Source organism: Benincasa hispida, chromosome 9 (assembly GCF_027475165.1).
Source record: "Benincasa hispida cultivar pf3 chromosome 9, pf3_genome.v1.1, whole genome shotgun sequence".
Lineage (NCBI taxonomy): Eukaryota > Viridiplantae > Streptophyta > Magnoliopsida > Cucurbitales > Cucurbitaceae > Benincasa > Benincasa hispida.
The window spans coordinates 30735861-30758507 of NC_143486.1; the positions used below are offsets into that span (position 1 = coordinate 30735861).

The 22647-nt window shown below is 37.6% G+C and overlaps 1 protein-coding gene across 3 annotated transcripts; it reads right to left on the reverse strand.

The window, feature by feature from the left end:
- Nucleotides 1-17017, reverse strand: LOC120085909 (Serine/Threonine-kinase). Of its 3 annotated transcripts, none has more exons than XR_005484071.2 (9): nucleotides 16750-17017; nucleotides 16592-16665; nucleotides 13243-13323; nucleotides 10075-10167; nucleotides 9279-9398; nucleotides 8708-8779; nucleotides 8026-8103; nucleotides 1003-1264; nucleotides 1-387 (listed from the first exon to the last, which is right to left on the reverse strand). XR_005484071.2 is itself a non-coding variant. In XM_039042213.2 (8 exons), the coding sequence occupies exons 1-8, from the start codon at nucleotides 16844-16846 to the stop codon at nucleotides 1073-1075; spliced, it is 807 nt and encodes a 268-aa protein (XP_038898141.1). In that variant the 5' UTR covers nucleotides 16847-17017; the 3' UTR covers nucleotides 1-1072. The 3 variants fall into 3 exon arrangements, 1 of the variants encoding a protein (XP_038898141.1); XR_005484073.2 differs by lacking the exons at nucleotides 16592-16665; nucleotides 16750-17017 and adding exons at nucleotides 15717-15846; nucleotides 15932-16072; XM_039042213.2 differs by having other exon boundaries at nucleotides 1-1264.
- Between the last annotated feature and the right edge of the window lie 5630 nt (nucleotides 17018-22647).

A 22647-nucleotide genomic window follows, 5' to 3' on the forward strand; every position in this document is an offset into this window, starting at 1 on the left:
TTTCGATTGTATATCAGTATTAATTAAATATATCATTAATGTATCAACAGTCAATTGACATTTCAATCATACAGATACTAATTTAAAAATGAAAATGGAAAAAAGAAAAATATGTAGCCCCATGATTCTGAAATCTTAGAAGAAATCCCCCCAAATGTTACAAAAGTACTACAAGTGGGTCATTTGAATGTTCACATACAACTGAACTAAGGTAGTGCCAACATAAACTAAAACATTCACAAATTCAATAGTTCTTATTTCCCATTTTGGTAACAAATCAATAATGAGAAAAAATAACAAGTTTAAGAATACACATCCACTTACCAGCCTTGTGATGATGGCTTATGATCAGCTTTTGTGGCTTATCCTCTTAACTTCTATCTCAGTCTGCAAGCAAAAAATACTTGAGGCATCCAGAAGGAAGAGAAACTTTAAATTCTATGAAAAATATCATTTAACCCTTGATTAGGTAGGTTAATGTGTCAATTTTAATCTTAAATTTTAATTCCATTGTACAAAGCTATGAATTTAAATGTTGCAATTAATATCTCTTCAAAATCATAACTAATTTAGAAAATTATCAATGAATCGACCAATAAATCATATGAATTCAACTAACACCCTAAATCATATCACAGAACTCGGCAGCAAAGATTACGTGCGACGCCGCTTCCAGATACATATATGAATTCAACTAACACCCTAAATCATGTCACAAAAATGTCCAACCTCTATCATGAAATTACCTTGAACCTAGCAATGATTGAAACAAACCAAAAAGATTCAGTCCTAGTAACAGAATAATAATTAAAAAGAAATAGTAATGAAAAAACCAACTACTTAAGAGCATCCAACACAATTGGAATAATGAATGTAAAACATAGTCTCATCCAACCATCTTTAAAATGAAAGAGAGAGAAACTTAAGTATCTACTTATATACCAGAGTAAAAATTGAACTTTTCCCTGAATTCTATTATATATTCAAGTGATAGCAACTTACCTTTCAACAAGATAATAAACAAGAGGGAAGGATAGCACAAACAGAACCACATGATTCAGTCCTCCTGATTTTAATCTTTCGATAACTGAACAAGTAAGCCTGTCGGTGATTGCACGGTTCGGAGGTAACCAGAGCCAATTAAATCCCGTATATGAAATCTCATATCGAGTGAAGAAAAGCGAAGACGTTTTTTCTGCAAAGTTGTCATCATCATTTCTTTATATTTGGTACGTTTTAGCAAAGAAATAAGTTCCTTTCTGCCCTGAAATAAAAAGAAAAGACCACAGACATCAATACATCACATCTAGTGAAAGATGATAAGTCAGAATCTCATCAAAATTCAAGGACACAGTTTCATATAATCTTACACTATTCGACTAAGGTCATATAAGTCGCAGTTTTTATTGAATCTTAACACTTAATTCCTACCTCCAAACCATAAGTCAAGATAGAATTGTGTTCACCGTAGGTTGACATATTCATTACTTCAAAGACAGTGCTTGGAAGATGGATGGAAGACGTAATTTCACATGAAAGTTTCTCTATTTATTCCCTCTAGACACGCATATGCATAACGTAGAGGAAACAAAATTTTTATTAAAAAATAAAAGGAGAGGAATCCATTAAACTTCAAGAAAAGAGAGAAACTGAAAAAAAAAACATTCAAACAACAACAAAAACAAAAAAAAACAAAAGAAGACAATACTATTGAGATACAATAAAGAGAGAACACCAAAAAGCAAACCTTGAAACCTAACAAACCAACTCCCGAAAAGAAACTCAAAGCTAGATAACACATAAACTTTAAAGCCAAAGCCAACTAAAGACCATCAAGCAGACGAGGACTTCTTTCTTTAAGACCAAAAGTGAGAGGACCAAACCACAAAACAAACCAACTTCTAAATGGCTGCTTCCAAGCTTCGCAACTACTAGGTAAATGCCTCCTTCTATAGCCATGCGACCCTAAAACCATGTGAAGTCTTTACTCCTGGGTGAATGAAACCATATTCACAAATACTTCATCCATGGTTGGTTTTTTTTTTCCCTTCTTCTTTCTAAAGATATAAGTGATTTGTATTATTTCTATATAGAGTGTACAATAGGTGATTTGTATTGTTTTTACCATTAGAGCATACAAACTAGATTTCTACGCCCTTTGATAGATATATAGAAATAATACATTCACATCATGGGAAACATCAGAAGGTTTGTGGCCTGATCATGATGGATCCCCAGTGGGAATCATATTCAAGTAGATACAATTACAGAGTAGTAGGGGCAGAGATGCATTTTTTCCCTTAAATAGAAAGAACTTGTTAAATAGGCTTCAAGTCTTTTCCAATTAACAGCTCTTTCCTTCACCATTTTCCATGATAACTTACACTTAAGTTTGTCTGCAAATGTATTAAAAAATTACCCTATATATATTGTATCCGTGTGAATCAACAACTTCCTTCATAAACTCGGTCAATATTGATAAATATATAAATGTTTCTGTTAAACCTCCAATTCTTTATACCTACAAAAGTAGGGGCCAGAAAGGAAATTCACAGAAGAAAGTTGTTATAGAAGAAATGGGAGGGGAGAATGTTGTTATGGAAGAAAAGGTAGGGGATGAAAACCGTTTAGAGGGACCACTGGCATTCTGTTATAAAAGGACACCCTGGGTATCCGAATGAGGAAGGAATTTGTGAGATAAATAAAGGCTGAGGGTAGCTTTTAGAGAGAATCACCAGCTCTCTCGAAGGCGCTGGTTTTGCTACTTCCCTGTTTTTATTTCTCTGTTTTGAAGTATTGGTAGTGTTGATATAAGTATTCATTGTCTTTATTTGCACCCTCTGTATTTCGCTTTCTCCATTAATATTAATAGAGCAGAAGAGTTTGTCTTGCTGTGTTTTTGTCTCTTTTGTTGGGTCCTTTTGTTGGGTTTACTGAGTGCAGGGAGAGAAACCTAACAAATTGGTATCAGAGCCCACCAATCCTGGGGCGAACAAGAGCAATGGCCCAAAAACAGATGGAAGAGAGAATGGATGCAAATGAGGAGGTTGCCGGACTGAAGGATATGCTTCTTGGACTCTACAAGAACATTGAAAAACTGGCCGAGGAAGTCAAAGAAAACAACTCCTCGAGGAAGGAGGAGTCGAGAACCACAAGAGCCACCTCAAATTGAGAGAGAAGATAGAAGAGGCAGATTCGTCTCAAAACCAAGGAGCTGGAGGCGCCGATAAGAACAAATACAAACAACACGAGATCTCTTTGTTCACGGGCAAAAATCCAAAGTCGTGGGTTTCACGAGCGGAACATTATTTTGAAATACACGAGTTATCCGATGCTGAGAAGGTCAAGGTGGCGGTTGTCATTTTTGCTCCAGATGAAGTGGATTGGTTCCATTGGAGCCATAATCGAAAGGCCATCACTACATGAGAGGAACCGAAGAAGAGGATGTTTGAACATTACAGACCCATCGGGGAAGGGAGTTTGGGAGCCCGTCTTTTGAGGATTAAGCAAAAAGGATCGTACGCTGAATACGTGAAGAAATTAGTCACCTACTCAGCACCCTTGCCGAAGATGGCTTAGAACTAGAGACGCCTTCATGAACGGACTTGAACCAGCGTTACAGGCAGAGGTTATCAGCAGGCACTAAACGACGCTGGACGAATGTATGCGTGAAGCCCAATTGGTTAATGATCGAAACGTGGCCCTAAAGATGGCTCGGGCCGATTTGGGGATAGTTGGGCTTGGGCCCAATAAACGGGAGGCCCAAGGCGGAAAAAAAGACACAAGTGCAACGAACAAAGGGTACATAAAAGGGAATGAAACCCTAACGATGAGCCAAATTTCCATTCCAGTGGAGGGCAATTTTACGAAGAAGGATCCACCGCTGAAGAGACTCTCAAATACCGAATTCCGGGACCAACTAGACAAGGGTTTGTGCTTCTGTTGTAGCGAAAAATATTCTCCCGGACACCACTGCAAAATAAAGGAGAATCGACAATTGATGTTGTTCATCGCAAACGAAGAAGAAGAGTCCGAAACCGAGGAGATTGAAGAAAAAGAGGAAAAACCAAAGCTAAAGAAGATAGAAGTCATTGAGAAGGTGGAACTACCATTAAAGTTGATGCTTGGATTTTCAGCAAAAAGGACCATGAAGTTGAAGGGAACGATGAAGGGTAAGGAGGTAACCATGCTAATTGATTCAGGAGTGGCACACAATTTTATTCACCAAGAAGTAGTGAAGGAGTTAAATCTACCATTAATATAGAAGACAAAATTCGGAGTGGTAATCGGGAATGGAACGGCCATCCAAGGTAGAGGAATTTGCAAGGATGTCGAATTAGAACTTCTGGAACTAGTGGTAAAGGCAGACTTCCTGGCCATCGATTTAGGACAAATAGAAGTGGTTCTGGGAATGCCTTGGCTATGCCCAACGGGATTCATGGGCATTCATTAGCCCTCACTAACTCCTTCTAGTCTGGAGATTCTCACGCCATTCTACAAGGAGATCCGTCTCTTACGAAGGCCGAAATATCATTTAAAGCTCTATCCAAAATATGAGAAGAGGACGATCTAGGATTTCTGATCGAATTTCAGCACTTGGAAATAGAGGGGGAAATAAGGGTACTCGGGATGCGGAGCAACCCAAATATGAAAGTCTACCGGTGATGATCCAATCGTTACTAGAACAGAATGAAGATGTGTTTGAGACTCTGTCCACTTTACCTCCCAAGCGCGCGATAGATCACCGTATCTTGACAGTTAAGGACATAAACCCATCAATGTTCGCCCATACAAGTACGGCCACGCCCAAAAAGAAGAGATCGAGAAACTTGTCTATGAAATGTTACAGGTCGATATAATTAGACCAAGCCATAGCCCTTACTCAAGTCCAGTGTTGTTAGTAAAAAAAAAGATGGAGGGTTGCGATTTTGTGTAGATTACAGAAAATTAAACCAAGCCACCATTGTTGCTAAGTTCCCCATTCCGGTGATTGAAGAGCTTCTAGATGAATTACATGGGGCAGCAGTATTCTCAAAATTAGATCTTAGATTGGGGTACCATCAGATCAAAATGAGAGAAAGCGACATTGAGAAGACTGCCTTCCAGGCTCATGAAGGACATTGAGTTTATGGTCATGCCTTTTGGACTGACCAATGCCTGAGCCACATTCCAATTCTTAATGAATCAGGTTTTTCACCCCTTCCTTTGTCGATTTATACTTGTTTTTCTTATGACATTTTGGTCTATAGTCCAGACATTACCACTCATGAGACTCACCTGGGAGTAGTGTTCAACATCCTGAGAGACAACAAGCTGTATGCGAATAAAAAGAAGTGCATTTTCTGTCAACCAAGGATACAATATTTGGGGCATTGGATCTCACAACGGGGAGTAGAGGCCGATGGAGAAAAGATTAAAGCAATGATGGAATGGCCATAGCTGAGGAATGTATTGGAACTCAGGGGGTTTTAGGACTCACCAGTTATTATAGAAGGTTCGTGAAAGGGTATTGTAGCATTGCTGCCCCTCTAACCAAACTATTACAGAAAGATGGATTCGTATGGGACAAAGAAGCCACTCGAGCCTTTGAAGAGTTGAAGCATGGAATGATGACTTGTCCGATATTGGCCTTACCGGATTTTACTCAACCATTTGTAATTGAGACTAACGCATTAGGATATGGATTAGGGGCGGTATTAACTCAAAACTACAAACCGATAGCCTACTTCAGCCAAAAACTATCACCCCGAGCCCAAGCAAAATCCATCTATGAAAGGGAACTAATGGTAATAGTATTGGCAGTCCAAAAGTGGAGACATTATCTGTTAGGGAACAAGTCCATAGTAATCTCCGATCAAAAGGCCTTAAAATTCCTAATCGAACAGTGCGAAGTATAACCTCAATTTCAAAGGTGGTTGATAAAATTTTTGGGGTACAACTTTGAGATCTTGTATCAACTAGGGTTGCAAAATAAAGCAGTTGGCGCCTTATCACACATTCCCCCAATAGCAGAAGCGTATGTATTGACAACTCCAACCTTAGTAGATATGGAAGTGATACTTAAGGAAGTTGAAGAAAATGAAGAACTCCAACAAATAATAACAGTGTTGAAGGACGATCCTGAGGGAAAACCAAAGTATCAATGGAAGAACAGCCGGTTGCTATACAAGGGAAGATTAGTTCTCTCTCGCACATCCTCACTAATTCCAACCTTACTACACACATGCCACGATTCGGCATTAGGAGGTCATTCGGGTTTCTTGAGAACCTACAAAAAAATGAATGGGGAATTGTTCTGGCAAGGCATGAAATCAGACATGAAGAAATACGTGAAAGGGTGCGAAATTTGTCAAAGAAACAAAACAGAGTCTTTATCCCCTACTGGTTTGTTACAGCCACTACCAATTCCCGAATTAATCATAGAAGACTGGACCATGGATTTTATTGAAGGGTTACCTAAGGTGGGAGGCTATGATACGATTTTGGTGGTGGTCGACCAGCTGAGTAAGTATAGCCATTTCATCAACCTCAAACACCCATTTTGGCCAAACAGGTTGCATAGGCATTCGTTCAAGAGGTAGTTCGACATCATGGAATTCCAAAATCTATAATTAGTGACAGTGATAAAAAAAATTAATAATAATAATTGAGTAACTTCTGGAAGGAGATGTTCACTTCAATGGGTACACAATTGAAAAGGAGCACCGCATTTCACCCTCAAACAGATGGACAGACTGAGAGGGTCAACAGATGCCTTGAGACATATCGGAGGTGTTTTTGTAATAAACAACCCACAAGATGGAACAAATGGCTTGCGTGGGCTGAATTATGGTACAACACCACATTTCATGTTTCAATTAGAACCACTCCATACCAGGCAATATATGGGAGACCACCCCCTCCTTTGATCTCATATGGAGACAAGAAAACGACGAATGACACCGTGGAGCAATAGTTGAAAGAAATAGATCTGGCTTTAAATGCCCTAAAGGAGAACTCAATAGTGGCTCAAAACCGAATGAAGAAAAATGTGGATTTACATCGAAGGGAGTTTCAATTCATAGTCGAAGATGAAGTTTATCTAAAGCTCAGACCATATCGACAACGTTCATTAGCACGAAGAAGGAGTGAAAAACTATCCCCCAAGTTTTATGGACCGTATCGAGTCATCGAGAAGATCGGGGAGGTGGCCTACAAATTAGATCTTCCACCAGAAGCCTCCATCCATAATGTATTTCATGTTTCTCAACTAAAGAAAAAGTTGGGGCAAGCACAGCAAGTGCAGCACCACCCACCTATTTTGTCTGAAGATTTCGAATTACGAGTAGCTCCAGAGCTGGTATTAGGGGTTTGCTGGAATGGAGAAGTAAGCAGCCCAGGAATGGTTGGTTAAGTGGAAAGGATTGCCTAAAAATGAAGCTGCGTGGGAATCAGTCTCCCTTATAAAACAGCAGTTCCCTTGCTTCCACCTTGAGGACAAGATGCACTTCGAGAGGGGTAGTATCATTAAACCTCCAATTCTTTATACCTACAAAAGGAGGGTCAAGAAAGGAAATTCATAGAAGAAAGTTGTTATAGAAGAAATGGGAGGGGAAAATGTCATTATGGAAGAAAAGGTAGGGGATGAAAACCGTTGAGAGGGACCACTGGCATTATGTTATAAAAGGACACCCTGGGTATCCGAATGTGGAAGGAATTTGTGAGATAAATAAAGGCCGAGGGTAGCTTTTAGGAGAGAATCACCAGCTCTCTCGAAGGTGCTGGTTTTGCTCCTTCCCTGTTTTTATTTCTCTGTTTTGAAGTATTGGTAGTGTTGATATAAGTGTTCATTGTCTTTATTTGCACCCTCTGTATTTCGTATTCTCCATAATATTAATAGAGCAGAAGTCTCTTTTGTTGGGTTTACTGAGTGCAGGGAGAGAAACCTAACAGTCTCCAATTTTAGATTGGACGCCACCCTGCATACATATTGCCAAAATACAAACAAATTATGAAGGAAGCTCAAAAATAAATTATTTCAGATACCTGAGAAATGCCTTTCAGTACAGAACCAATACTTGGAATTGCAAACCAATACACGTTTGGATCAATAAGCTGGCGATTCTGGAAAGAAAAGTAGAAGTGAATATTGGCACAATCAAACGCATGTAAAATAATTAAAAATTACTTATAAAGAAGCAAATGTTGAGCTTTCATTAAATATTCTAAAAATAAAAAGGGCCCAGCCAATCTATGTACAAATGACCATGTAAATATCATATGGAAAGGAATTCTTATTCTTAAAGGTATCCTAAAAATGAAAAGACGGACTCAAAGGCAGACCACCTCAAGTGTGGCCCCCCGAAACTTTTGAAAATCTTATGATTATATTATACATGCGGCCTAAAATATGCGGTGCACTGGTCAACTGATATTGATAGAATAAGAAATGAGTATTTGGTGCAGGGACCTACGTGAATGCAAGTGAGCAAGAGGCAAGAGCTACTCAGCAATCTATCAAAAACAAAATTTATGGGGCACGGGGGACCACCATGAATGCAACAAGCTTTCTCTTTGTTCCCGGTTATCTTTAAAACACAGCCTTACTGAGATAAAAGAACTAAATTTCCTGTTATTTCAACTCTAACCATATACTTGATCTTTTCCCCATATTCTTGCTTTTTTCCACGTTGAAGGCAGTTTTAATGAGAATCTCAAGATTACTTACTATGAGTCCAGCGTTGATCAAGAGGGAGATATCTTCGTCTTTAATCTTTCCTCCAAGAGATAAAAGACTGCACTGAAGCAAGAAATTAATCGGTTGAGTATCTTTTTTTCTACGCTAGGGAATATTTTGAGCCCTAGTTCACAAAGATTATTAGGAATTAGAATTTACAGGTCAAGACTCTTGCTCAGCAAAATGAGAATTATATAATCTTTTTAGAAGAACAGAGAATTGCTTTGGTCAAATTAAAGTTAGTCAAACTATAAGGTTGAAATCTCCACCAAGCCCCATATTGCTGCAGAGACCTAAACAGTCCTGAAGCTCCATCCATAACTCCTTCATACAACTATGGGAAGCTGCCTGTACAGCTTAGTTAAATATATGAACTTCACATTTTTATCTCCATTCTATTATAAAATTGAATATTTGAATGTAAAATGCAACATCTAGCGTCACACCCTATTAAATTTGCATATCCTTTTATATATTTGCACAAATCTGATTTTCATCCTGAAACAAGCTACTAAAACAGGCCACAGAATTTAGGGTCTATAGGAAGTATACATTTACTCACAAGCTCCTGATGTCCAATACTAGGTTCCAATTTGCAATCAATAACATGCGTCTTAAACCACTGAAAAATTTCCATGCCACGTTGCATCCTTTCTTCAAATCTTGATAACACATGGTCAATCTGTATAAAAATAATTAAATATAGAGAAGGAAAAAGAGACAGAGAGGAAGAAGAGACAGTAGAAATCATACAGAAATGATAGACTTGAAAGCCCTAAAAATGCTATGAGGTGTTCGAAAATAATTGAAGTTGGTTGAATAGGAGGCAAAGAACTTGAAAATCATGACAAAACTAAATGCATCATTGAATAACAAACAAATCCACATGCTAATGTCATAGGAATAATCCCTCAAAATTCTAATGGGTAAGAAATATTTTATCACAAATTGCAAAAAGTACAAAACCCGAAGAGGAAGGTACTGCATCCATCCTCATAGGACGGCAATTAGAAAAGGCCCGCCAATTGACAATCATAAGGAAGAAGAAGGATAAATGAAAAAAAAAATTAAGACATGCCAAATCCATCAATTCCTTAACTTTATTCTTTCCTTCATAAATTCTACAATTTCTTTTTCAACAAATGTTCCCAACAGAAAGCTTTTGACACACCTAACCAAACAATAATCAATGTTTGAGCAAACCAAGAAGGGACCAAATCCAAGGGAAAGCCAAGGACCAATCAACCCCTCAAATATCCACACACACATTACAAGCAAGCAAAATCTCCCATGAAAAAATACAAGGCGTCAGGTTACAAAATGAAACTTTATATAATTACACATTAAATAAAACTAACCTGCTTCAGATAGTCATCCAAAAACATTATTGCATGATCATCTTGTCCAGTATTCAGTTTGAATACACGCACTACTTTTTCTCGTTTTAGACACTGCATAAACAAAATCTACGAATAAAGATCACCATAAACCCAATTCAAATGTCTTTGAAAAATTATAAAATTGAGGTAAAAAAAAGTACAATTAAGAATAACATTGAGAAAGCAATCCTGCACAAAATTTTTCTATAAGAATCCTACACAAAAACATAATCAGACGAGGATCTTCGCCTTGACAGCAGCAGAAATTGTGCTAGTTTGGTTTGCACTGCAGACACCTCAAAAGAACTGATATTAGCTAGTCCCTCAGTCACAAGAATGTTTCAGAAAGACTTATTGAAATGGCAGATGTAAATTCCACGGCCAAATGGATGGGCAGCTTTGAAGACTCTCATTCTATACTTCTTATATAGAAAATGTTCAGCTCAAAACTCCCAGAGAGAAAACACAGTCAGAGGAGGTAGTAAGTATGCTGAAGCTCTTAGGTCAACTTCAGGAGTGGAGGACCTTTAAATAGTTCTTTGCTGAGGCTCAACTTAAAAGGCTGCAAAAGGAGGTGAGAAAATTAAATTTGAAGGAAATGCTGATACTGACAACTTCCATAATGACTGGGAAAGGATTGTTGAAACACAAACAATACAGATTCAAACGCAGGAGTCTTTCATCATAAATCCATTCCAACTGGATAAAGCCATTCTTCAATGCCCTTCAAAGAAGACAGCTCACCTGCTTGCAGTGAATAGGGATGGGTCACTTTCACCTCATTCTCACTAAAAAAGGCGATATGGGAGGCAAAAGAACATGGCAAGAATAATTTGGTCTCTTCTTATGGTGGGTGGGTGGGCTAAATTCAGAAACATTTCTTCACATTTATGGAGATTGGAAGTCTTTAAAGCTACAGGGGACCTTTTCAAAGATTTTATGGGTATTCTGAAAATAACTCTACCCTTATCAATTGTGTGAAAGTAGCCAGAATGGTCCAAAGGAAACTATTGTGTATTTATCCCGGCCGAAGTAAAGCTGGTAGATGAAGACCAATGTGTAAGACCCCTAGTCATGAAAATACTAAGATTATTAGTATGGGTATTAGAAGGGGCATATTAGTAAATGGCTAGTAAGTTGGTTAGAGCTTTAGTTATAAATAGGAGTGGTTTGAGAAGGGAGTGAAGAATTTGGTAGTGATTTCTTGTGAGAAACATTCGGATATTTAAATATCAATGGATATTCTGGGAAGAATCATGGATATCACAGAAATTCTTAAAATACTGTGAATTTTTTAGTGAAATTTTAAAACAAACTTATTTAAGTAATAAACTATGACTTTAAGCATATAAATCAATAATTAGAAGCCAAATATGATTGGTAATGGAATAATAGATAAAAATGAAGACTAAGCTAGTGATTGTGAGGCCCCAATTCTTGACTGGAGGGGACAACAAAGGCCTCTGCCCTTCCATCCCTTGGATAGATAGAGAGGGAGGGCAGAGCTTTTTTTGGTTTTTTTCATGTTGTCAAAGAGTTGAACAATGGTTTTTATTATGAATATGAACTAAATATTTTATTAATAAAGTTGATCAAATACAAGATTTCATAATAAAAAGATGATCTAACTTCTAAGAGGTACTAGCTCAACATTAGCATAATTCATTTGATAATGATAATATTGCTTCCAAGTCATTGTATATTAAAAATTTATAACATAATTGGAAGTATGTCATCTATAAGTCTTAATATCAAACCCAATGCTACCAATAGGAGGATACCTTAGATCAAACTATGTTTCATTCAAACGAGGATGGTCTAAAGAATGTAGATAACATAGAGGCTCTAAGTCTGAGTTTTCATCACTTTCACAAGGAAGTTGTCCCCGTGTGTAGATCAATGTCTTAACCTTTATCACTATAATCACAAGAATCATACTCACTTGAATGACTATCGTTACGATGAAAATAGCCATAGCTACTATTGTTATAGACATATTGACCATGTCCATGTTAACTGTCCAAATTCATCCCCTCCATACTTGAAACAAGTGAGTCAGCATCATCATGTGTGGATCTTATACGAATGAAAGGTTTTCCTATTGCTCCAATTCTTGGCCCACCAACTCTGTGGTCATGGTTGGAGTCTTGTGTGACATGCATGAATTGAAATTCTCTAGTGAAGAGGCTAATTCCTGCTCCACCAGCTTTATAGTCATGATCAAAGTCTTTTTTTCCCTCTTTTTTTTTTTTTTTTTTTTTGAAAGTGAAAATTTTCAATTGAAAATTGGAAAAGGTAGCAAATTGGAAAACTTGATATTGGAAAAAGAAAAAAGGATATATAGAGATAATCAGACGGCATGTAGACAAAATATCCACGATATATCCAAAAAAGATCCGTGATATATCCATAAAATGTCCATGATTTTGTTGAGCTGCAAAAGATATTAGCCCAAAAAGATATATCACTAATACTGGCGATATATCGTGAAATTTGGAGAAAAAAGACCTTACCCCACAATATTCCTATCAGATATATGATTTTACAGATATATCGCGGATATATCGTCAACATATCAAGATATTTCATCCTTGATTGGGAGAGTAGCCCTTTCAAAAGGCTATGTTATATTGTCATTTCTTCATTGATATTGCCATATAAATCTATCTAGTTCTTCGTTAAATCTATTTTTTGGTGTTCTTCGTTTGTTCTTCTTGTTCTTGAGTATCCTTGTTAGGTGGTATCCTAACACAATGTTTTGTAGTCCAAGTAGTGGCGTGTCAAGACAGGAACCTCTCTATAGACAAAATAGCTGAAATCAATGGTTGTTTTTTCACCGGAAAATGGACTTCTACAACATAAGAGAAGGACCCAGCCCGAGTCCCATGGTCCATTGGCTGATCCAAGGTAGTAGGAATTAATCGACAATCAAATACACGAGATTAAAAAGGAAAAGATTATTTGGAGTTATTTGGCTAGAGCCCTATTTTGGTTTCTTATAGTGAAAGAAATAAAATGGTTGTTTAAGATATGTTATTAAATCATCTTTTAACTTTTTTGTATTAGTGTGCAGCATTTAGCATCTTGGTGGTTTTCTAACCACAAAAAAAAATCTTGTAATAAAGAAAAAGAGTAAGAAGTACAGACCTCTAGTTCCCTGTCTACCTCTGTTCGGTCTTTCAAACTACTATACAACTGTGATTGCAAAATGAATGGCTGAATTGACACCTGAAAACAAGAAAAAGTAAATAAACGCTAAGTGTAACAAGCAATTTATGTTCAATGGGCTTGACTCGGATCAACGTCTTTTGAACTAAGATGCAAATGCTTCATAGAATGCAGAGCAAGGCAGAAGACAAGACAGACTAATAAATAACTAGTGATTAAAGAGTGTGCTGCACATTGACATGAAATTTTCCTTCCCATGTTTCATCACTGGTTAAGTTATATTGATTCTGCCTTCTACAACTCTACAAGTTCCAACAATGAAGAATGAAGATTAAATGAGAAGAATAATAGAAAGCATGCACACTACAACAAGATTCTTTTTTTTCCTTTTTTTTTTTTTTTTTGTAAAAGTTTCTCATGGAATTTTTCTCTAAATTTTCTCCCTACTCATGTCCAAGGCTCTTGCAAATTGCAAACAATCTTCTCTTCCGCTATGCCCTTCATTTCCCACAAGTTGTTCCCAAACTGATAGAGAACACTGATTATAGGTTGCTGTCATGCTAGTAACATGCATGGCTCCGCTAGGAGGTCTTCTAACCGTACAAGGACTTCTTACCAGCTAACACCAAAACACAGCAACTCAAAGATCCATTTCCTTGATCTTCAGTTAAACTTCAAATAAAGCTTAGACCAAGTTCAATTGATGACCAAGCACCAAAACATTAATGATCTCTCATTTAGAAACGAAACACCAATCTTCAACTCCCATCTCCCTCTAAATCAACAACTCCCACAACGTGAACCTTGTTATGAGTTTTCTTCAATGCATGAAACCCATTAACACTCAGCCAAACTAGATGCCAAAATGTATGACCATTCCGTTGGTCTGTCAATAGCAACCACTAGAAAAAGAATTTTATGTTTTATGTTTGATCCATGAGCTCAAGCATGTTGCCAAAGTTGACTCACTATCTAACACCTTATTATTTCACTCTAAGTTTAGAGCAATGTCTATAGTACCCTCTTCAAATTCTACTAATTCACTTGTCATTACTCCATCAACATCATAGATACAAGCAATATTGTTGCCTACTTGAAAGTACAATACCAATTTCTAATTATTTCATAATTTTCTTCCCCTCTACAATAACTCTAAAAGTGCACACAGTCTTACACCTGAACCACAAGATAAGTATCCTAAGCAGACTTGTCATTAAGCAACTTTCTTTTTTTATAGAAATAACTACTTTCATTAAGAAAGAAATGAAAGAATAAAAGGCCATAGGAGGGAGGAAAAAAAAAACCCACAAAACCCCCTTAAAGAAAGGGATTCCGACTAAGTAAAATGTTTCCAAGAGAATAATTACAAAAAATCTTTGAAACCAAAGCCCAAAGAGAAAAGTGAAACCTCACCGAGGCCCACACCTCACTAGGGTCTCTTTCCACCTCATGAAATACTCTATTGTTTCGCTCCCCCAAAGATCCCACAAAATCGCACACACCCCAGCGTCCCAAAGAAAACAGTTGAAAGGCGGATGGGGGAGGAACTCCCCAATCATCAAACAAACATCCCTCTAACAAGCAAGCACAAAATCAAACTCCTAAAAAAAGTCATCCTACACGGATCTAGCAAACTGACACTCCTAGAAAAAGTGATCCAAATCTTCCTCCGCCTTCCAACAAAGGATGCAACAGCAAGGGCCCATTAGCGAAGGCATCTTTCTCAGAAGCCTATCCATCGTATTCACACGCCCAAGCAAAGTTTGCCAAGAAAAGAATTTGACTTTCTTTGGAATCTTAATCCTCCATGAGTTTTCAGGCTAGCTTACACGTACTTGAACTAATGTCAAGTGACAACCCGTCTGACCCTACAACATTTGGGTGTCAAGGAAACTCATAGGATATCGAGTCCTAGGTAGGTAGCCACCATGGATTGAACCCATGACCTCTTAACCCTTTATCAACCTTGCTTTCATACTTATTCTCAGAAATTTGAAATTTTCACATGATCCTTAATTCTCCTTCCACACAAGCAGTAATAACAATGATAACAGCAAAGAAGAAAAATAAAATGAGGATAAACACCACGTAACATCTTATAAATTTACTCTTAACTAATTAAATTCTATCTCCTTCAGACTCTGTGGGTTCAACTAAAAACGTGAATTTTTTTTCCTTTTTACAAATCAAACTTTCATAATAATGAAAGAAAAGGAGCATATAAAGAAACAGCCCACAGAAAACAAAGGAAGCCCCAAATTAAATAAGAAAATGGCTCCAATCCAACAAAATCAAACCAAGATCATAATTACAAAAGAAACTAATAAGAAACACCAGCAAGAAGGCATTAAACCGACCCCTCGCAAACCTCCTCACTGGATGTCTCAACCTCCCTAAAGATCCTATTATTCCTGTCTAGCCAAATACCCCAAACTAGCAAAAGAAAAACTCACTAGCCACATCAAATGGCCTTTCTGACGGAAAATCAAAGACAAGAGAACCTCCTCAATCATGGAGAAACAATCTCTTCTCAGGCCAAATGTGAACCAAAAGTCCTCAACCATCTTTTCCAGATCAACTTGACTGCACAAAAAGACAATCCCATGGAAGGCCGTGAATGTACTATATCTCACCTTAGTAAACAATAGAAAACACACGTATTTCTCACCTTTGAAAATATGACACAGATAATTTTTTCTTTCAACTTTCTGTCCACTAATGACAGATCGCAAACAGTTCGTCTTTTCTTAGATCTCCCATTTACTCGCGGGTTGTTCCTAAAACTGACCATGAAAACTTTGTTTGCAGGTTGGATGTCATGCCCAGGCCATATATCACAGAATCTGCCTCTTCTTCAATGCAGTGAAAAAGACCCTTGCGCCACAGCATAAATACATCTTCAAAAATTCTTTCTTTTGGGTATACACCCGTCTTCAGCTTGGAATTGTACTGAGTTAGTTTGAGGATTAAACTCCATAATCCTAACAAGCACCACAATCCATTGAAAACTCCTGGTTCTCTCCATTCAGTAGGTCCATAAAAAACTGAAAAGGAATTTCCCACATCAAATTCCTCCTCAACTGAAAACCTCCCACGGCAGTGGAACATCCCCGAGACTCTCATATCCAACACTTCGCATTCACTGGCAAAGAAAGACCCACTAGCTATAATTTTGAATTACTAGATTAAAAAAGTTGAATAGCCCTATTACACAAATCTCTACCTCTCACTACTCAACGTCTCCATGAAACGAACAATAACATACTCGTCTAAAATTAAGAAACCCAAATATAAAGACACAAATCAAATGAAATTAAAGAACCTAAACCTTGTCGATGTTGGGAAACTGAGCTCGCATCATTCGAAGCGCCGCCAAAGTATCGTTAAATGTAAGACAGTCCTCTGCATTTGAAGTAAACACAACATACTTTATCGATCAATCAGCAATTAGTCGAATAAAAATGCTAGAAAATGGCCAGAGAATACCCAAAGAGAGAATTTCATTTTTGTCGCCGCTATCGTCATCAATTTCGGCCTCTCGTTGGCGTTTCTTCCCTTTAGATGATTCTGAAGAACTCCTCATTGCTGCGGAATCGGAACATGCAGTAACTTGTTGTTCCACCTCAACGGTAACTGTGAGAGAGAATCAAGAATCTCTTCACTCGAGTTTTGTTGAGTCGGAAACTTGTTGGTCATACATCCCTTGCCCAAATGGCTCCGATTCTTGGTTTTTTTTTTTTTTTTTTGGATGGCCGCATTTTGGAGGCCCAAACGAAAGTGTTTATGTCATAAGCATGTGATTTTACCAATCTTCGATGGTCTATTACTCATTCCTCGATGCACGGTCACTTGATATCCAGGTGCATGGTCACTCGATATGGCTGCAATTGACATGTGTATACTTGATCATATTCACGTCATACTCGATACCCGATTACTTTATACAATTCTTTTGAATTCTTAACTGCTTGAAGTCCATTATTTCACCATTTCCGTGTTAGTTTAAATTGTTCTCTCCGTTCTTCTGATTGTATATCCTTCGACGACAACACCTTTACACTCGAAACTCAATTATCTCTGCATCAATTAACATTCTTCTCCTTGTTTGTATTTTGTCATCATCCATCTCGTTTTTTGTTATATTTTGGCATCATGTTCCTCGATATGCACTTGCATGTTACTCGATACTCGACCGATACAATTTTTATCATGTTTTCATATATTGCATGTTTGACTAGACCTCGAGTTTGTTTTATTTTGATTTTCATATTTTTGTTATTTCATACCTTCTAGAATTTAGGGTTTGAGTATGATAATGCATGAAGGTGGGAAATCAAACCAAATGCTCAATAATCGACCATCTAGTCACATGTAATGTAGTAAGTAAGGGACACCATTTAACATGTATCAAGTATCGAGAAATCGAGTATCGAGTATCTTGTATCGTACATCGTGTATCGAGTATTGAACAGAATTCTTACTTACCCCTGTTTTTTTATTATTATTATTATTTTGTGTAGTATGGCTAGACAATTTAAGATTTCTCCCCATGATCGTTTTCCAGGCCAAGCGACCAGTCTATCCTCTCACATTGGGATGGCTATCAAGATAGTGAAAGAGAAGCTTACTCCCATTCAACTTGCCCTCTTTCGGAAGACGGTATTTAGGCGATTCGTGGACATGGACATTATGTTTAGCAGTCCATTGGTCCATTATATTCTATTGAGGGAGGTTGAAGACGATAGGAAGGATGCAATGACATTCGATTTCAATGGTATGGTTGTAACATTCACCAAATAAGACTTTCTATTGGTGATGGGATTGTGGCGATCACCTAATCCAACAGTTGTGAGAAGGGGTGAAGCAGTTGGATCACTGCGTAGTAGGTACTTCAAGCATGAATTTGCGGGAGACATTCACATTGGTACCTTAGAGACAGTGCACAAGGAGATGGAGTTTGAGAATGACATGGATGTTGTGAAGATGACATTGGTTTATTACACTGAATGGGGTATGATAGGAAGAGAGAAGATGAGGCCAATGTCGACAAGACCTTATTAATTGATGTGGAGGATTTGGATTACTTCAATTATGTGGATTAGAGAAACATGTTATGGGAGAGGATGTTACTTAGACTACAAAGAGGATTGAGTGGTAAGGCAAAGAACTACAAAAAAAGGTCCAGGTACAATAAGAACTACATTATCAAATACAACCTACCAAGGTTTTTTCATACATTTCAGGTAATATCCATTCACTGGTCGTTCGAGATCTACTCATTGTAGTGTCAATGTCACTTACTGCTTATTCTTATTTTATAATCATTTATGAATTATGATAGGTGTGGGCACACGAGATCATTTCAACAGTTGCCGAAAAAGTTGCAACCCAACTAAATGGACATGTCGTACCTCAATTCCTGAGGCGGGAGTGTGCATACTCATTGCCAACCAAAACAATATAGCGAGACGTGTTTAAGTCCATCGAGGTTAGTGTATTACATCATAATTTACTTGGATTTTTAAGGTGAATGTCATATATAACTAACAAATTGTTCATTGTTTTGTACAAACAAGGATCTCACCCACACCATCGATCATGTCCGATAGGGAGAGGCGATATAGGGATACTAGGGTTGACGAAAAACTCATATATGAGTGCATTGATGTCAAAACAAGCTCCTCAGAGACACATAGATCACACCATCAGTTTCACGAGCTAGAACTCTAAGAGCATTAGTCTCACGAGCTCTTTACCGACGAGCGCGAGATTCACCCTCCTTATAACAAGTCTCACGAGCTCCCTACTGATGAGCATGTTCCCCAAACTGAGGAGCAAGTGTCGCTTCGGCTGAATACATCCCATTCTGAGCCCATAAGGGGTGTGGGCATTCGCACATCACTTCGTGACATAGACCAAAGAGTGTCTATGATGGAGCATAAATTGGACGATGTACAGTCAGACTCGAAAGATGTGAAGACTGACTCGAGTATCCTTCAGGCTGGCATACAAACAATCACCAGCCTACTGTAATCATTGTGTCGGGTACGTAATGTCATCTTAAACTTGTTTTAATGTAAATTTAAATCATATTGTATTTGACTTAACATACTTCGTAAATGATATAAAGTTTAGGTGTGGAGTCCACTGAGACTATTTACCTCATTCCTCCACCTTCCACTGAGTCCCCTAACCTCACTCCTCCATCAGCCACCGAGTCCTGTGACCCCATTCCTCCACCTATCACCGAGTCCCGTGACCCTATTCCTTCACCTTCCACTGAGTCCCATGACCCTATTCCTCCACCTTCCGCCGAGTCCCCTGACCTCATTCCTCCACCTTCCATCGAGTTCCAGGACCCCATTCATCCATCATCCATCGAGTCTCATGACCCCATTCCTCTACCTTCCACCAAGTTCCATGACCCCATTCCTTCACCTTCCATCGAGACTAGTGACCCTATTCCTCCACCTTCCACCGAGATCCGTGACCTCATCCCTCTACCCTCCATCGAGCCCATCCTTCTCATCGTTATAGTATCCACTGCTCTCCCTCATCCTTAATTATCTACCACTCCTCTTGCTATGTTGCCTCCTGATATACCAAACTTTCCCCCATTGACCCTACTACATCTTTAGTTGCTTCCACCACAAGTGTTTGAAGAAATTTAGGATTTAGGGCGAGCCCAATATGAAGGGTAAACCCAAGGTGAATGACGCACCTATACCGATCCAGACCCTAAGGTGAAGAGCGAGCCTATGGACGGTGAGAAAGAATAGAGACAGACAAGTAAGAAGAGGAAGTCGACACAACCGTACACCTCTCCAGTTGACAAGGCAAGGATTACAAGAAAAAAGCATAAATATAGTCAGCTCGGTCAACGTCCGATTGGCATCGTCCCCTATGACCTGGCACATGCTATTCCAAAGGACGTGATGAAAGAGTTCATGTTTTGGTTGACCACCATAGATAGGGTCCTCACTGGCCAGGTAGATTTTGCTGGACGATCGCATAGCTTTTACTAAAAGATTGGGCATCGACCTTTACGATAAGTTGTTTCATCTCCCACTTGCTCAATCATTTACACTATTATTCTTCCTCCGGTTTTTTGCCTCAAACCAAGTCCACACAAAGCCCACACTCTGGATTCTCACACCGAGAATACTGAGGTAATCTTGTTGGTAGTGTCATACTCAACTCGACAAAGCCGAGGTTCTATGGAGGTCGTTCGCGGTGTTTAGGGTGTTCATGACCTTAATGATCGCTTAGTTCGAGTGTGTTGTGATCGTGCAGTGTAGCGGTCACGTTGGACGAACGTTCGTGTGTTGCTGTGTTGCTGTGATCGAGCATTCATGATCAAGGAACTTGAAGATGAGTCTTCAAAGGTTTGATCATTCCTTCCCTTAATTAAGTAGTAAAGCATGTTGTAATTTCTGTTTAATGCATAACCGTATATTTTTGTTTGTGATTATAATTCTAAAGTTCATATATGATTGAAATTTAGAAAGATCCTTCCGCTGCTCATGGAAATCCTCGTGTTTGATTTCCTTAGCAATAATACTTCCTCTTAGGCGTTTGAAAAATTTGGCAAAAGAAATTTCTTCTTTGCAAGACATATTTATACTTTGCTTTCGTGTAATTTTTGTAGGGATCGAATCCCAAGCAGAAGCGTGTGAACGTCTTGCATCTCGAAAATCAATTTTTGAATAAATAAAAACAGTGTTAAAAAAATAGAACATATGAAGGATAAACCTATGAAATAACATGCTTTGGAGAAGAAAAACTAAGAGAACCATTTTTACCTTTGAAGATTTCCGAGCTCCACGAAAAATCCTCTTGATCTTGCCGCGAACATCTTTTAAATCGAACTTGAACATGACCAGATAGTAACCTTGTTATTCTCAAGAACTCCAATAGACGAATAGGTGGTATCCAACTAATTGGAAGAAGAAGAGGTGCAGAGATTTCTCTTAGAAGTAAATAGAGGAATTGTGTTTTGGTGGCTAGGATAAAGTTCATCAAAATTAGTTCTTACCCTAAAAGGACCATAAGGAAGAATTTATATGAAGAAAGGTTAACCCCTTCTCCAAGTCTTTCCCTATTTACCTTTGTGCTTAATTAATTAAATAATATTTATTTAATTAATTAACACAGTAATTAAATAACCATATATACATTAAATCCAATTTAACATATATATTTAATTAACATAAATAAACGTCGTATGTTTATGTGCATCACCTCTCTATTAATTTAATTAATTAATTCTTTATGAATCTATTCACTTGAATTAAATATTTGAATCTCATTTAAATATTTCTTTCCAACTTAATTTAAATTATAGATCATATCCATAATGAATTACATATTAATCACATTAATATACAATTTCCTCAAATTGATTTGAACAATTTAAATTTTCTCTTTAATATCTTTTAGCGAGCTATCAAGGGGACTTGGCGGACCTGCAGATCAGAAGCTCCAACAATATGAGATTAATTGGCTAAACTCATTAACCAAATTAATCAAACTATGGATGCATTCCACTAGAGACCCACAATTGCACTATTCTCATTGTAGATATATTTATGTGTCCACGAATATAGACTAATAATTGCAAGTTAGTCCTTCATGAGTGTCTATAGCACCAAATGGGTCAAATTACCGTTTTGTCCCGGATTACCTTTGTATTCTTAAGTATCAGTGCTCCTCTAATGAGGATTGACTTTAGCCTCGTAGGGTAGGGTCCATGCGGGTACCCGCTCCGGTTGGGGTGGGAATCCCCAGTTTGACCAGGATGGGGGTCAAACCAGGGACACAAAACAAGTACCTGAACTGGAGACGAGAAGGGTATCCCCGGCCCGTCCCTGACTCCGCCCCGAATATTTTTTTTATTATTTTCAATATAAATATGTGTGTGTGTTTTCAAACAGTAGCTAAAGCTACCTTTTTCTTTTATTTCTTTAATTTTATTTCATAACTTCATATATATGTTTTTTTCCAAACAGTAGCTAAAGCTACTTTTTTTTTTAATTTTTTCACTTTTTTTTAAAAAAATCATATGTTTTTTTTCCAAATGGTAGCTATGTTTCTTTTATTATATATATATATATATATATATATATATATATTACTTTTATTTCATAATTTAATTAAATTTAATTTTTTATTATTAAAATAAAGAAATGCTAAAAAGTTCATTTATTATTCATTCAAATAAATAAAAAAATAATAATACTGCCTATAGCTGAGGCATAGGGAATACGTCTCACATTCTCAACTTCTTGAGGTGTCTTAGGACACTATTCCTTAGACAAATGAACTCCGTGCCTAAAAGGTAATAAACCTTCTTAGAGTTCTATGTCGAATATCGAGTTAATATTT

Coding starts and splice junctions, on each gene's coding strand:
- LOC120085909 (XM_039042213.2), bottom strand. CDS start 16,846: ATGAGGAGTTCTTCAGAATCATCTAAAGGGAAGAAACGCCAACGAGAG. Junction 16,666..16,749: donor AAATGAAATTCTCTCTTTGG/GTATTCTCTGGC, acceptor CTTCAAATGCAG/AGGACTGTCTTACATTTAAC. Junction 9,399..10,074: donor TGGATGACTATCTGAAGCAG/GTTAGTTTTATT, acceptor ATTTTTATACAG/ATTGACCATGTGTTATCAAG.